The 13,634-nt window shown below is 36.0% G+C and overlaps 4 protein-coding genes across 10 annotated transcripts; 2 read left to right on the forward strand and 2 right to left on the reverse strand.

Annotated features, from left to right (window-relative positions):
• Positions 1-251: 251 nt before the first annotated feature.
• Positions 252-1,832, forward strand: LOC9313617 (putative F-box protein At3g47150). Its single transcript, XM_021026056.1, has 2 exons — positions 252-1,720; positions 1,764-1,832. Exon 1 carries the CDS (start codon positions 262-264, stop codon positions 1,444-1,446), a length of 1,185 nt encoding a protein of 394 aa, XP_020881715.1. The 5' UTR covers positions 252-261; the 3' UTR covers positions 1,447-1,720; positions 1,764-1,832.
• LOC9311896 lies at positions 1,737-4,109 on the reverse strand. The gene is given in 6 exon segments (XM_021026057.1): positions 1,737-2,195; positions 2,284-2,423; positions 2,425-2,519; positions 2,601-2,667; positions 2,762-2,912; positions 3,691-4,109. Coding segments are annotated over 6 exon segments (738 nt in total). The 5' UTR covers positions 3,759-4,109; the 3' UTR covers positions 1,737-1,978.
• Positions 4,110-6,874: 2,765 nt separating this feature from the next.
• On the reverse strand, positions 6,875-8,861 carry LOC9313618 (spermidine sinapoyl-CoA acyltransferase). Its single transcript, XM_002877504.2, has 2 exons — positions 8,127-8,861; positions 6,875-7,721 (listed from the first exon to the last, which is right to left on the reverse strand). Exons 1-2 carry the CDS (start codon positions 8,776-8,778, stop codon positions 6,970-6,972), a joined length of 1,404 nt encoding a protein of 467 aa, XP_002877550.1. The 5' UTR covers positions 8,779-8,861; the 3' UTR covers positions 6,875-6,969.
• An 847-nt stretch (positions 8,862-9,708) lies between these two features.
• Positions 9,709-11,093, forward strand: LOC110228096. Of its 7 annotated transcripts, XM_021024247.1 has the most exons (5): positions 9,709-9,726; positions 9,804-10,115; positions 10,413-10,530; positions 10,813-10,867; positions 11,002-11,093. In XM_021024247.1, exons 2-5 carry the CDS (start codon positions 10,043-10,045, stop codon positions 11,059-11,061), a joined length of 306 nt encoding a protein of 101 aa, XP_020879906.1. In that variant the 5' UTR covers positions 9,709-9,726; positions 9,804-10,042; the 3' UTR covers positions 11,062-11,093. The 7 variants fall into 7 exon arrangements, 3 of the variants coding, with proteins under 3 accessions (XP_020879906.1, XP_020879905.1, XP_020879907.1); XR_002331708.1 differs by having other exon boundaries at positions 9,714-10,115; positions 10,413-10,560; positions 10,650-10,867; XR_002331709.1 differs by having other exon boundaries at positions 9,714-10,115; positions 10,413-10,560; positions 10,657-10,867.
• The last annotated feature ends 2,541 nt before the right edge of the window (positions 11,094-13,634 follow it).

Raw genomic sequence — 13,634 nt, forward strand, 5'->3', positions numbered from 1 at the left:
CCCACGCAACGATATTTATCTGTCGCCATCCTTTGCCAAATTGATTCTAGCTACGGATTAAATTTTTTGGCTACGGAAATTTCCTTAGCTAGTATCCAGTTTTCTTGTAGTGGTTATATAATGGCTTTATTGCACCATAGAAAAGAATTTGCACAATATGGCATGTTTGCTAAGTTTGGGTACTTACAGTAAAGTTAGGTTTTCCTAGGCTAGTTAAGGGGTTAGGGTTTTGTTGAGAAACAAAGCAATAAGGAGAAGACAATGAAGTTTGGTCCGAATACGACACCGATTTACATTCCTCTCGACCTCCAGATCAACATACTCTTAAGATTGCATGTGAAGTCTTTATTGAGATTTCAATGTGTCTCCAAGCTTTGGTATTCTATTATCACCAGCCACGATTTTGGAAACCGTCACTTTGATATTACATCTTCCTCAGCTGCTCCTCGTCTTCTCATTGCTTTTCAGGACTTTGACAGAAACGAGCTTATGCTAGTCTCGTCACCTAACCCAAACACATCTTCCTCTTCCCCTTCTTCATGTTGTGTACCTTACAAAGATCTGAGGCTACTCAACATTAATGGACGAAAGGTGTATAACGCAGTTCGGGGATTGATTTGCTTTGAAAGTAGATTAAAGGTTGGGATTTGTAACCCCAGCACGAGGGAGCTGCATATTTTTCCCCGAGTCAAACTGAAAAGAGATCCAGACACTTTTCCATGCATCATGTACTTTCTTGGGTACGATCCTATTGGAGATAAATATAAAGTGCTGGCCATTGATAATTTGCCTTGGAGATTGGAGTACAAGATTGTGGTATTGGGAGAAGAAGAAGCTTGGAGAGAGGCTCCATGTGTTGCATGCCCTCATCTTGCTAATACCTTGGGGGTTCATATGAATGGAAGCTTGTATTACGGGGCCTCGAGGAAGGACAAGGGTTCCCCCAATAATTCTATAATTGTGAGTTTCGATGTTAGGTCTGAAACGTACAAAATCTCCAATGTACCAAGCAAACTTCTACAAATCGACGATTCTGATAATTTTTGGACTGCTAATTGCAATTGGTTTATTGGGGATAAAACTCTGATCAACTACAGCGGTAAGATTGGTGTGGTTGAGAAACCTCGACATGGTATATTTCGAATGTGGGTTGTAGAAGATGCTGAGAAAGAGGAATGGTCTATGAACACTTTTTATTTGCCACAATCTGCTGCTGGCCTTGACTTCAAAGTCATGGATACCTTTTATACCGGCGAGATTTGTCTGGTTACAGAAAAAATATCTGATCCGTTTTGTCTCTTCTATTACAATTTGAAGACGAATAGCATGAGAAGTGTCGCAATTAAAGGACTACCTATTTCCGAGTTTAAGCAAGGGTTGCAATTCCACAGCCTTTCTGTGACTGTTTCAGATCATTATGAGAGCTTGGTGTCCTTAGAAACTTGAATCGAGTTTTAGGGTTTTTCTTTATATTTATTTTGGGAAGCACCATGATTCAAAGATTTCAGCTTAAAATCATGGTTTTGACTTTTGAATATATTCAAGGTAGTTACAAGATGTGGCATGGATGGTCGATTTGTGGGGGAAGTCCATTTCAGCTTAAAATCATGGTTTGAGTAAAGATTTTGTATCCTATATTTCTATGTACTTTAAGAGAATTTTTAGCTGAAACAAGAACATAGTGTAGATTTGTGAGTAAAAGCCACTTCTTGAAGAAGAGGTTTGATCAAAAAAAAAAAAAAAAGCCACTTCTTGAAGAAGAGGTTTTAAATTCAGACATGAATGTACAATAGATATAAGAGTTTTTGGGAACCAAAAGCCAAATGCAGATAAAAAGAAAAGCAAGTAGAAATGGACTTCCCCCAGAAATGTTTACACTATATTACTTACTACTACTCTAAAACATTATATACATACATTCAGATAAAAGTTTACCAGACCCGGTTTCGGCTTTTGCCAAAGCTCTTCTTCTTCTTATTTACTTGACATGGCAATCGTAAGGAGAAGACGCAAACACTTGATCTGGAACCACTAGAGGTAGTTTCTCTATGTACAGAAACAACCTCTTCTTATTCTCCCGCTCAATTGTATACATATTGACCGTATCTGATTTCTCCATTAACATCCATAAGTCTCCTGAGTTTACTCTTTTAAGACTGTCTCGGCAAAAAGGGCATGATTCTGACCTCCCATGCCTGCAAGAAAACATTGATTATAATCAAATCATCGATTATGCAAAAAAAAAGAATGCAGAAGGAGATACCTATTAAAGAATAGACTTACCAATCACGGTAACACTTGATGCATAACGAATGTGTACAATTGGGTAGAACCACCATGTTGTTCATCTCCATACAAATCCCGCATTCTTCTTCTCTCTCGATGTCAATCTCCGAGAGTTTGACCTTTTCAGTCTCATCTTTTATTTCTGTACCGTATTTTGCAGCCCTCTTTCTGTTTGCGGTCATCCAGGTCTGTGATACCCCTTTCTAGTTGTAAAAGCGACGGAAATATCACAGCTGTTTCACAACACGGTAAAACCGATAAGCATTAAGGCTAACAATCAACTTGTTACCAAAACACTTGAATCTGCACATTACCATAGAAATCTTTAATACTGGTTTTTCTCTCATAAACCGACATTGTGGTTTTCCCATCCGCATATGTCTGATCAGTTGAACGAATCAATCAAACAATCACAAGAAAAAGTTTTGGAAGATGCAGTCAAAGAAAAGGGAGCGAGAAGTTGTAAAGAATGTACCATGTAAATAAGAACTCTGAGCAAACCGAGGGTACCGGCAAGATGGCAATCAGTCCATTGTACAAGAAAAAGTAAAAACTGAGCAGCCGGATTGTAAGATAGCCTCATTTGAACACGCGCTCCATCCTTCTCCCGAGGATAATCTAAAGCTCTGTTTATTCACAGAGAAAAACAAGTGACATTGTTCATAAGCACCATAACAACATAACTTGATGAACAACACAAACATAACAAAAATCTCCATTCAATGTATTGATCGGATCACAGATATTATAAACAACAGAAGCAATTGATCAATGCACTCATTCATCCAAACATTCACCATTAAGACATGGAACTGTCTAACTAAGCTAGGACAACAAACAAACAAAAACTAAATCGCAGCTTTAACATAGCATCACCATTCAGCATTAAGGATCAAAGTTTGATGTAATCAAGCATTCTTAGATGTTATAAGTTGTTAAAACATTAGCAGCAGAACCAAATTGATTAAGAAACTCACCAAAACATTCACCTTTCACACACAGAGCTTCCTAACTCAGCTAGATACCCAAAAGAAATAAAATCAAATAAAGGTTTTAGCTTTCTATTACTTGATCATTGCAGACAAAACACAGTTTCCTCTGAGACAAAAACATCATCAACCAAAAGACTTTGTTCAGCTTCAAGAGTCAACACTCAAACTATGACAAGACTCCCATAAAATGACTTCATCATTCAATTCATTGGACAAGATTACCAAAAAAACAAACCGTACAATTTCAAAAAACCCACTTGTGGTCCTAAGATATAATCACAGAAACAGAGAATCTAAACCAAAAAGATAAAAAAATTTCCACCGAGAAAGAAACAAAAATCGAAACTTTAGATTACAAAAACAGAGAAAACTCTAAGACCACAAAAAAAGGAATAAAATTTGAGAGGCTTACACAGTGTTAGCGTGTTGAATATCAGCTTCAAGAGCTTTCAGAGAATCCTTGAACGAAACTTTTGCCATTTAAAATCTAATTCTCATGAAACGAACAGAGGAATCAAAAAGTATATCAAAGCAAGAAGAAGAGAAAGAAGAAGATAGAAGAAGCAAATGAAAACAAAGTTTGATGCTTTTCCTTTTAGCAATTAGATAGAAAAGATATTTCTTCACCCAAATTCGATGATCAGAAAGAATGTCATTTTCGTAAAATTGTGCAAGGGAAACGGTATTTTGGTAAATTTGTGTTTGGAGATAAACTTCTTTAGTGGTTTCGGTTTCGATTACCGAAGTAGCTTTATCGAGAAAAGACGCGGAAGTGGGTATAGGAAATGACCATTTTGCCCTTTGTTCGGCTAATGTTAGAGAGAGAGAGAGTGGTATAAAAATCTTGTCGGGAGTAATCTTCTGTTTATGGCATAGGTGTCCGTTTGTGATCTATAATAGTATCTTGACACGTGGAAGGATAAGGATTAAGTATTTGCTTTATTAAGATTTAAAATAATTATTTGCCTTCCTTTTAATTATGAAAAGTCAATCACCCACTTGTACTTTTATGGTATCATCATTGAATACATTACTATAAAACAGATTTTGGATAAAGGACAAATGAAACAAATTGATATATAAAAAAACAAAAAAGGAAAATATTATTTTATTACTGATTATTAGACTTTATAATTCAACTAGATTATACATATTTAATATAAAATAGTGCCTTTTTACTGTTGATTATATAATTTTAATATAAATTTACAAATAATATTTCTTTTACCCAAAATTTTTCTTTAAACATTATTAGAAATTTAATGTATATGTTAAAGTTTTGAAGAAATGTTGATTGAAATAAAACTACTTTTAAATTATACTATATATGTTTATATTAGGGAATTTTGCCAAATGTGGTACATTTTGGGAAAATCTTAGCAAATGTACCACATTTGAAATGGATTTAGCATTCATACCACATTTGGTGTTTGTGTGGCAATTCTTGGACGATTTTGCCCTTCTCTGTGCGTCAGGTATGTGTCAGGGGAATAAGCTACAGTAGACGCCGGTTGGGAAACGGGGACAACTTTGTGTCAGAGAAGGACAACTTTGTCTGAAAGACAACTTTGTGTCATAAAAGAATGACAAAACATTGCATTAAATGCAGTTTACATTTACCATGGACATGAAATAGAGTGAATGATATCCCCCAAGAAGAAGTCCAGATCTCTTGATTGTCCATCGCCAGATGATGTGGTTTTACCAGCCAGAGATCTGGATTTACTCGGGGACAACTTCTCTTGATTGTCCATCGCCAGATGATGTGGTTTTACCAGCCAGAGATCTGAATTTACTCAGAGACAATTTGATCTTTATTTTATTCCGCCAGAGAGCCGAAGACGAAGATCTGGATTTACTCGGGGACAACTTTGTTTTACCAGCCAGAGGGAAAAAAAAGGTTCAATAATCCGGGTAAGTGAGGACAATATTGTTCGACTAATCTGTGGACCAAAATAGATGCCGAGAAATCTAAATAAAATTCAAAACCCTTAAACGAGAACAATTGGTAGACAAAATGTGGAATTCATGATAATAACAAAATGATGAATCGGGGACAAGATCTAAACGCAACAGAAAATTCCCATTCGGGGACAAGATCTGGACAACAGTAGAGAATGTTTATATGAAAAAAAGTTTTGTCGTGAATGAGAGAAAGAACTAGACAAAGAGAGAGATAAAGTGAAAGTGAAAAAAATAAATAAAGAAAATAAAAATGTAACAACAAAAACAAAAAGAGAAAATTGTAGTTACCAATGTAGAGAAATAAAGGAAGGCAGAAAAGTCAGAGGAGCACATCAACTACAGGTTTTGGTCTCTCATGTTGGAGGATAAAATGGTCTTTACCAATAGCAATTGTGGTACAAGAGAAAAATGAGTATATAAAGTGGTAGAACCAAAAATATTTCGGTGAAATGTGGTATAGCAGCTAATTTTCTCTTTATATTATATATCTTGTTAAGTTTGAAAAGTAATATTCCCTCTGTTTTAGTTTATAAGGTGTTTAAGGTAAAAACACACATATTTAAGTAGTTTGTTTTTTCTTTTAAAAATTATGATTTGAATTTAATAAAAATAAATATCACCAATTATAAAAAATATCGCAGAATAGAAATGGTCAGAAATGATCAAATACATTTATATTTGCATGGAAACTTGCAAAACATCTTATAATATGAAACAAAATAAAATATCTAAAACATCTTATATTTTGAAACTGATGGGATAGTATATTCCTAATAGTTGAAATTAAAAATAATTTATAAATGTTATTTTCTTTTTTTTCTTTTTTTTTTTTGGATAAAAAATGTTATTTTCTATGCAAGCACATTAAGGAAAACTTATGAGAACAAGTGAAAAATGAGAAGACAGAGAAATAATTGACATTATTTTTTTTTGCTCCATTATGTTTTATTTAACGATTTGCGGATTTTGGTATACCAAAGTAACCGACCCCTCAAAACCTGCAATGTTTAGAACGCTTATTGTTAAGTCTAGTGAACAAGAGTGTTGTGGTCAATCTATTTAATTCATGTGAAATCGATGTACGCAATGAACTAAACTAACTAACAATATCTATTTTTTGGAGTTCTAAACTCGTTCAATGACAAAGTGGTTGCTCAATTTGCAGATTTTCGGATACTACCCAAACAATTTAAATTATACAAATTTATATATACACATAAGATTCGTAATCACACAATTAATTATTTGAAAAATAACTAAAATATGTACCATTGAGAAAAAGTTACGGCAGCTATTTAAGTGGTTTACTATGGGGGTCTCAAGTCCGAGAAGCATAGATCTTTTTGTTCGTTTTTTTTTTTTGGTTCAAAAGAAATATATATAGATCTTAAGACCAAAATTTCTTAGGTAACCAAAAAAAAAAAAATTCACGTGAAAATCAGAAGTGTACCCAAAGAAAAAGAAACAAATGGTTGACAAACAAAACAAAAATTTGGATTAAAAAAAAAAAAGACAAACAAAACAAAAAAGAAAATGAAACAAATGAAATTGTTAAATCTCTTTTAACACAAAAGAGTCAATTATTACAAAACAAATGCAAAAACCCAAATTGTTTTTTTTTTTTTAAAATCCAAATAAACCAAGCATATCATGGAACCAATGATCGATGATAATTGCGAGCTAGAATCATATTCTTATGAGCTTTAAATCATGAACTAACATCGTTTCACCGATGGAGTGCATCCATCTCTTCCTTGAACTTGGCCATTGCGTACCTAGGAAGTGTTGTCAGCACCCGAACACCACCACTCTTCCCTGGAACCGCTTTTGACGCCGGCAACAAAACACACATAAAAGGCAGTGTCAGAGGAACCAAAGGTATAATGTTCATTAAACCTCCCCAAACTTCTTGATCCAACCCAAGATGACGCCAATCAGTCAGCATCATGAAAACTCCTCCGTGGATCTCCTCGGAAGCTAACTTCAGCTTCATTGTATTCTCCATCTCTCTAAGTTTCTCCCACACGTAACCATTATCGAGCGCCTCTCTCTTCGCGTCTTTTATGAGCCTCACAAGGCGAGACATCGGCGTTTTGCTTAGCTCTTCCGCTGTCAATGCCACGGATGCATAGGTGAAGGCATTTCCATAGTAGCCTTCAGGTAATGGAGGCTCCATAGAGCTGCGGATACCGACTGATATCACCAAATCTGTAATCGTGTCGGGATCTAGCTTCATGGCTCGACATCTTGCTCTCCAAACGTAGGCCGCAAGAGCCTCCACGGTCGTGATCTCCATGTTCTTCTCGTTCTCATTGGCAAGGTTCTCATCTTCGATACTTATGTTCTTGAGTTTAGTGATATCTTCGGATGTAATGTTCAGGATTTCACGGACCATGTCTTCGGTTGGTGTATCGGGCGAAGAGCAAGCTTTCTCCAAATCAACGAGTTTTGGATCTTTTTTGTCGTTACCGAGCTTACCTAAAATCACGACGTGTTAAAAGTTTCTCATGGATAAACGTAAAAGTATCCAATTTCATAATATTATTAATCAAAAATTAGACCAAACTAAAATCAATTAAGAAAACAATCCGAAACATAGAACGAAAAAATATCTCGCAAATAATTATAATTTTTGGTATGTTGTAATAGATTTTATAGAAAAATTAAAAATATATATATGTACGTCATATGTGATAGAATTATAAATATATCTTTTTTTTTTTTTTTTTGGTGCGAGAATTATAAAAATATCTAGAAACGCTATAATTAAATATAATAATATAATTTCGCCCTCTTAATATTTGTAACCAAATGGAACTTGTATGTACATATGAACTCTAACGTCTAAAAGCATTAAGTGAGATGGTTGTGTTAATTTCTTACATGGAGAACTAATTTGGTTAGAAGTGAGCCTGTCTCTGTCCCACACGGGGATGACCGTGGGTTGGGCTTTCCCGGCGGCAAGCTCAAGTATGGCTTGAGAAAACTGAGCCAGTCCAATACCATCACAAACGGTGTGAGAATGAACCAAGCCAATAGTCATTCCTCCACAAGTGAACTTAGTGACCTGTAGAGCCAGAGGCCTGTACCCAAGATTACAACCTTTCAATGTGTCGTGTGAAGGAACAAGTTGGTAGGTTGCGTCCAAGTGATCACCACTCTCCAAGTAATTGAGAGAAGAGAGAGAGCACGAGGCCGTTGCCTTTATAAGGGGGACTCCATCGCCTTCCGTACAATCTAATTGGAGTGTCTGGTCGCTCGTCAGCCGGTGAAGTTTTCCGGCGAGAGGGTAATAATAGACAAGGGCATTAGAGAGGGCGAGTTGAATAAAAGAAGCCGGGTGGTAGTCGGCGTGATCTTGAACGTAGGGGTTTGGGGCGAAGACGCATAGGATGTCCAGGATGACTTCGTTGTTAGGATCGTTGTCAATGGTAGAGAGAGACAAAGTGACATCAGGTGTTGGCTTTGAGGGTTTCACAAGAACCACTTCTGATTTCTCAACGACAAAGGGACATGAATTGTCTCTGGTTGGCATGTTTGTGTGTGTGTAAATGAGTAGTGCTCTTATTATAGCTAATTCTTATATAAGCATTGTTTTGTGAATTTAAAACCATTTCGAAAATTCTCCCATTTTCCGAGTGGGTTTATTTAACGAAAGTAGTTAACATTTAATATCAATATTACTAAGTCATACTAATATTAGTAAGCCACTTGATGATTAATGCTCTACCATGCACTAATCCCTTTCTCTACCCGAGCACGACCTAATAAGTATTTGCTGGTTTTATTTAACGAAAGTAGTACATTTAATATCAATATTGCTAATTAAGTATGAAGCCAATACATATTTTCTTAAAAAAAATAAAAAAACAAAGCCACACTACAAGAAATATGAGCATTGATAGCATATTAGGATAGCACGGTTTTCGTATTTGCTATTAAAGATGTGTTCGGGATTTGATAACAATATCATAGCATTTCAACAATGCTAAGCCTTGTAATAGCAAAATAAAAAATTAAAATTCAGATCAAAACTAAAATCACTTTGACCACCAACACTTAGCGAAATTAGAACGAAAACTTAAAATTTCGCATGTGACCGCCACCATTTTTTCAAATATTACTACAAAGAAAAAAAACATAAAAAAAAACATAAAACCCAAATCAACATTTGCAACAACCCTAATCAGAAATCAAGATCTGCTCCATACCAATCATCCAAGGTCCAAATCCAATTTTCTTCTTCTTCTTCTTCTTCTTCTTCTTCTTCTTCTTCTTGGGAACACGACTTCATCACCGCTCTAAGTAACAATGGCCTTTACGCCGTCGTCTCTCCTCCCAAAAATCTTTGTGGTTATAAGAAGCCTAATCTTCTTCTAAAACCATATTCTTCGACGCATCGTCCCCTTCAGGTCATAACCTCTTACGACAATGGAGTTCTGGGGTAAACATCTCCTATTTCCCACACAGATCTAAAAGCAAGGTTGGTCTTTAGTTTCTCTTACTTTCGGTAAAACTCTGCGGATGAAATCTTACTCTCATAGGTCTCGTCAGCAACAGAGTTTACTGATAAAGAATCAGAAAAGCATGACGAATCTGATGATGGAGAACAGGAGAAGCAACAAGGGCTAAAGCAAGGACGTGAGAGTTTGGAGAAGAAAAGATGAAGAAGGGTTGAGAGGAAGAACAAGCAGAATTAGTTGACGATTTGAGTGTAGTAAAACAAAGAAATCAGAGTTATCCTTGCTCGAGTATGATTATGTTCCCAAGATGGTTGTATTCGTGGATTCGAATCTGCCATGTCTAGCACGCCAAGTGTTCGACGATATTCCATACTTGAATGTTGTCTCTGCTACATCGGAAATATAAACGGTAATGTATATGTCCTTTGCTTCGAGACAGAACATGAGTAATGATGATGGTTGGTTTAGTTTCTAGGTCTGGAATTGAGAAGTTAAAATGAAATTGGTTAGTAAGAGTGTTTGCTTGTAAATGAGAAGGTGAATGGGCTAGTCTAAGTGGAGGATACATGCTTTATTCATCTATGTGTTTGCAGATTTTAAATGGTTAGTGATTTGTTTGATCTCTCTGTTTCTCTTATTTTGCTCATCTTTTGAGTAATCGTTAATTCTTATTTGATTTTGGATATCAAAACTATGTTTCTTGCAGCAATTTTGTATCACAGATGGATACTCAACATTGTTGAAAGTTTTCATCTCTTGTTCTTGAGGAGGATGAAGAAGTATGGATTACAAATTCTTTTGGTCAAGGCTAGTTTAATTCCCATGTGAGCAATGAAACTGGTCAATAAGGACAGGTTCGTTTTCTTTATGAATCTTAATGCTTATTTTATTAAATATTTGCCTAGTAAATGAGATTGGAATTCTTATCCCTTGATACTTCAAGAAAATAGAGACAATGATAACATGATGGAACTATCATATTCGGCTATCGCAAAGCTTGATCAAGCAAAACAGAATGAGATCCAACCTTCTTCATAAAAATTAGAAGGTTATTTACTTTACTTCGTCTTTGTTACTCTTGATGGTTTTGGTTTTGGCAATTTCAGTTCCAAACTAATTCAGGCTATCCACAAGCTTTCCTTTCGGCATCAAGACTTCAAGGTAAACTAATACCCTTTGATTTCTCGTGTTTTCATAAGGTTAGCAGCTGATCAGTTCAAATTATTTAGTAGATATACCCTGCATTTTAAGGAAATTTGAAGCTAATAAGCTTGTCTATTGTACTGCATTTTTAGGACTATTGTTGCTTTGGAGAAGGCAGTGAAGTGAGAATTGCTTGGAATGAGACAACCTAAGTTCTTTGAAGGAGAGAAAGAGCAAGCTAATGGGAAGGCAACGCACATAGAGGGGATGAGATTGAAGTTGTCTTTAGAATGTTAGCTTTATTTTGTTTAAAACTTGGTATGATGTTATGTTAAAATGGATAATGTAATAATATTGTTATGTATGTTGATGATTTATGAAATATAAAAATTATATTATAAATCCAATTAAATTTATTTTCCAAAATAGGATTCATATATAATAATTATATATGCAAATAGCTTAAAATAATCGCAGTATAGACTTGCTATTGTAGAATGCCCTATGATAACAAAATGCAGGTGCTATATAAGATTTAATTACAGCGTTGTAATTTTGCTATAGTATCTGTATATATCATAGCATTAAAAAAAATGCTATCGTATGTCAAAAACCTATTATAGCTGCCGATGTCATAGCATTAGTGAATTCGCTATCTTATATGTATGATAGCATATTTTCCGCGCTAACAATGTGCATATTTCTTGTAGTGCCAAGATATATATATATATAAGCCACTTGATGCTTAATGCTCTACCACTAATCCCTTTCTCTACAACAGTACGTCCTAATCAGTATTTGCTGGATTTCAATTTTTCCGTTTTCTCGATTCAGGGTGGTTCTTTTTAAGTTTTCCATGGTGGCTGTAAAATGACTGAACCGGTTTTAATACAGTTCAAAATGTTTCATAACTTTTGAAACCGCAACAATCCGTTTTCGCAAATTCATGCAGTCGCAATTGCACCCATTACGTTTAAACCAGCTAAGCCCTAAAAAAATTTAGTATAAATATAATATTTTAAATAATGGGTTTTCCACATTAGCATCAAAAATCATCTTTAATATATAGGGGGTTTGACCCAAAAAAAAAAAATGTTTTTAAGTAATATACACATGTCATTAATATACAGCCACACTTTCTAAAAAACATCGAGCGTCCCTTATTTGGGCTTAGAAACCTCTCTTCAAACAAGTGTATTTGCTTTGTTCGGTTAGAGACCTTAGACCGGAAATAAACACTTTCCCTTTGACCTAAAGACCCTGTTTCTCTTTTCATGCAGCCTTTTTGCTTTCTCTTTCTTCCGATTTCGAAGCTTTTCTGTTTGTTCATCAGTGTTCTTCATCTATTCAATTCTCGATCATGTCTTCGGCTATGGACAAAGCCATGATGGCTATGTCTCTAGAGGAAGAAGATATCCCCTTCGATATGCCAGATCTGCCAGAGTTCTCATCTTGTGAAAGAAATGTTTTAAGCTTGGTAGGTAGAACTTTGAATCCAGATTGCCAGACTATGAAGCACCTCATCCGCGACATGCCCAGAAAGTGGCAAAAGATAGGTCGTGTCCGTGGTATAGCACTATCTCCCGAGAAATTCCAATTCATCTTCAACTCAAAACACGATTTAGATGAAGTTTTAGAAAAGGGAGTTCACACCTACAATGAATGGGCTCTAGCAGTGGAAAGATTGGTTGAGCATCCTCCTGACAGCTTTCTTCAGTTCATTCATATTTGGATTCAGATCTGGAAGCTTCCGATAAACTTTTACACCACTAAAGCCATCTCCTCTCTAGCGGATCTTATTGGCCAAGTTAAAGTTGTGGAATTTGAGCCTGGCAAGCCCCAGATTCTTCCTTTCGTTCGTGTCCAGGTACTCTTTGATGTCTCCAGGCCTCTTCGTCGTGCTAAGGTCGTCAATTTACCACATGGTGGTACCACTTCTGTTAATTTTGAATATGAAAGGATACAGAAGAGATGCTATGAATGTCAATGTTTGACTCATGAGAGAGATTCTTGTCCTCTGTTCCTGAGGAAAAAAGAAGCCCAAGCAGAAGTGAAGGGTAAAGGTACCTCTCGGGTTCCAGTGGTTAAGATTCCTTTCCTCAAACAATCTGACTTGCTTTTCGGGATTCTTGAAGAACATCAAGTCGGGATTAATCCTCTCACCGGTCATCAGAGAATTGCTCCGGAGGTATTAGAAGGGATGTGACAGTATGTGAATGTTTCTAATGCTGACGAGAAGCTAATCAGAATAGAAAGAATCAAGAAATCAGTCAAGGAAGTGGAGAGTGATCCCATCATGGCTAAGTCTTATCTAAAATTGGAACCTCCTCTGGTGGTCGCAGCGGTCTCTACCAAGTCAAAAGGAATCGTTTTCAGTTATGAAAACCAAGCTGGTGCTCAGTCCTCTCAGCTAGCTCCTTCCAGCAGTGCTCCTCCGGTACCTAGCTCTTTCATCAATGCTGTTGGGGAACTTAATTTAGTGGATCAGTCTCGGTCTCAATCTTTGTTTGATCCTAAAGATTTCCTTTGTTTGGCTCAACCTTCTCAAGATATTTCTACGGTGTATAGAACAGGTTACTTTGCAACTAGTTCTTCCGGGAATATTCAAAAGAAGTCTAAGCAAAGAAAAATACCTAGCAAGTTCACTAGGAAGCTAAAGCAGGCGGCATCTCTCGTTCCTATGGAAGCAGTGAACATCGAGGAAGGTCTTAGTTTGGGGTTTTTGGTTCAAAAGAGGACAAAGTCAGTTGCTGCAGCTTCAGAGAGACCTATCTTGAAGTTGGGA

This window comes from Arabidopsis lyrata (assembly GCF_000004255.2).
Source record: "Arabidopsis lyrata subsp. lyrata unplaced genomic scaffold ARALYscaffold_5, whole genome shotgun sequence".
Taxonomy (NCBI): Eukaryota; Viridiplantae; Streptophyta; class Magnoliopsida; order Brassicales; family Brassicaceae; genus Arabidopsis; species Arabidopsis lyrata.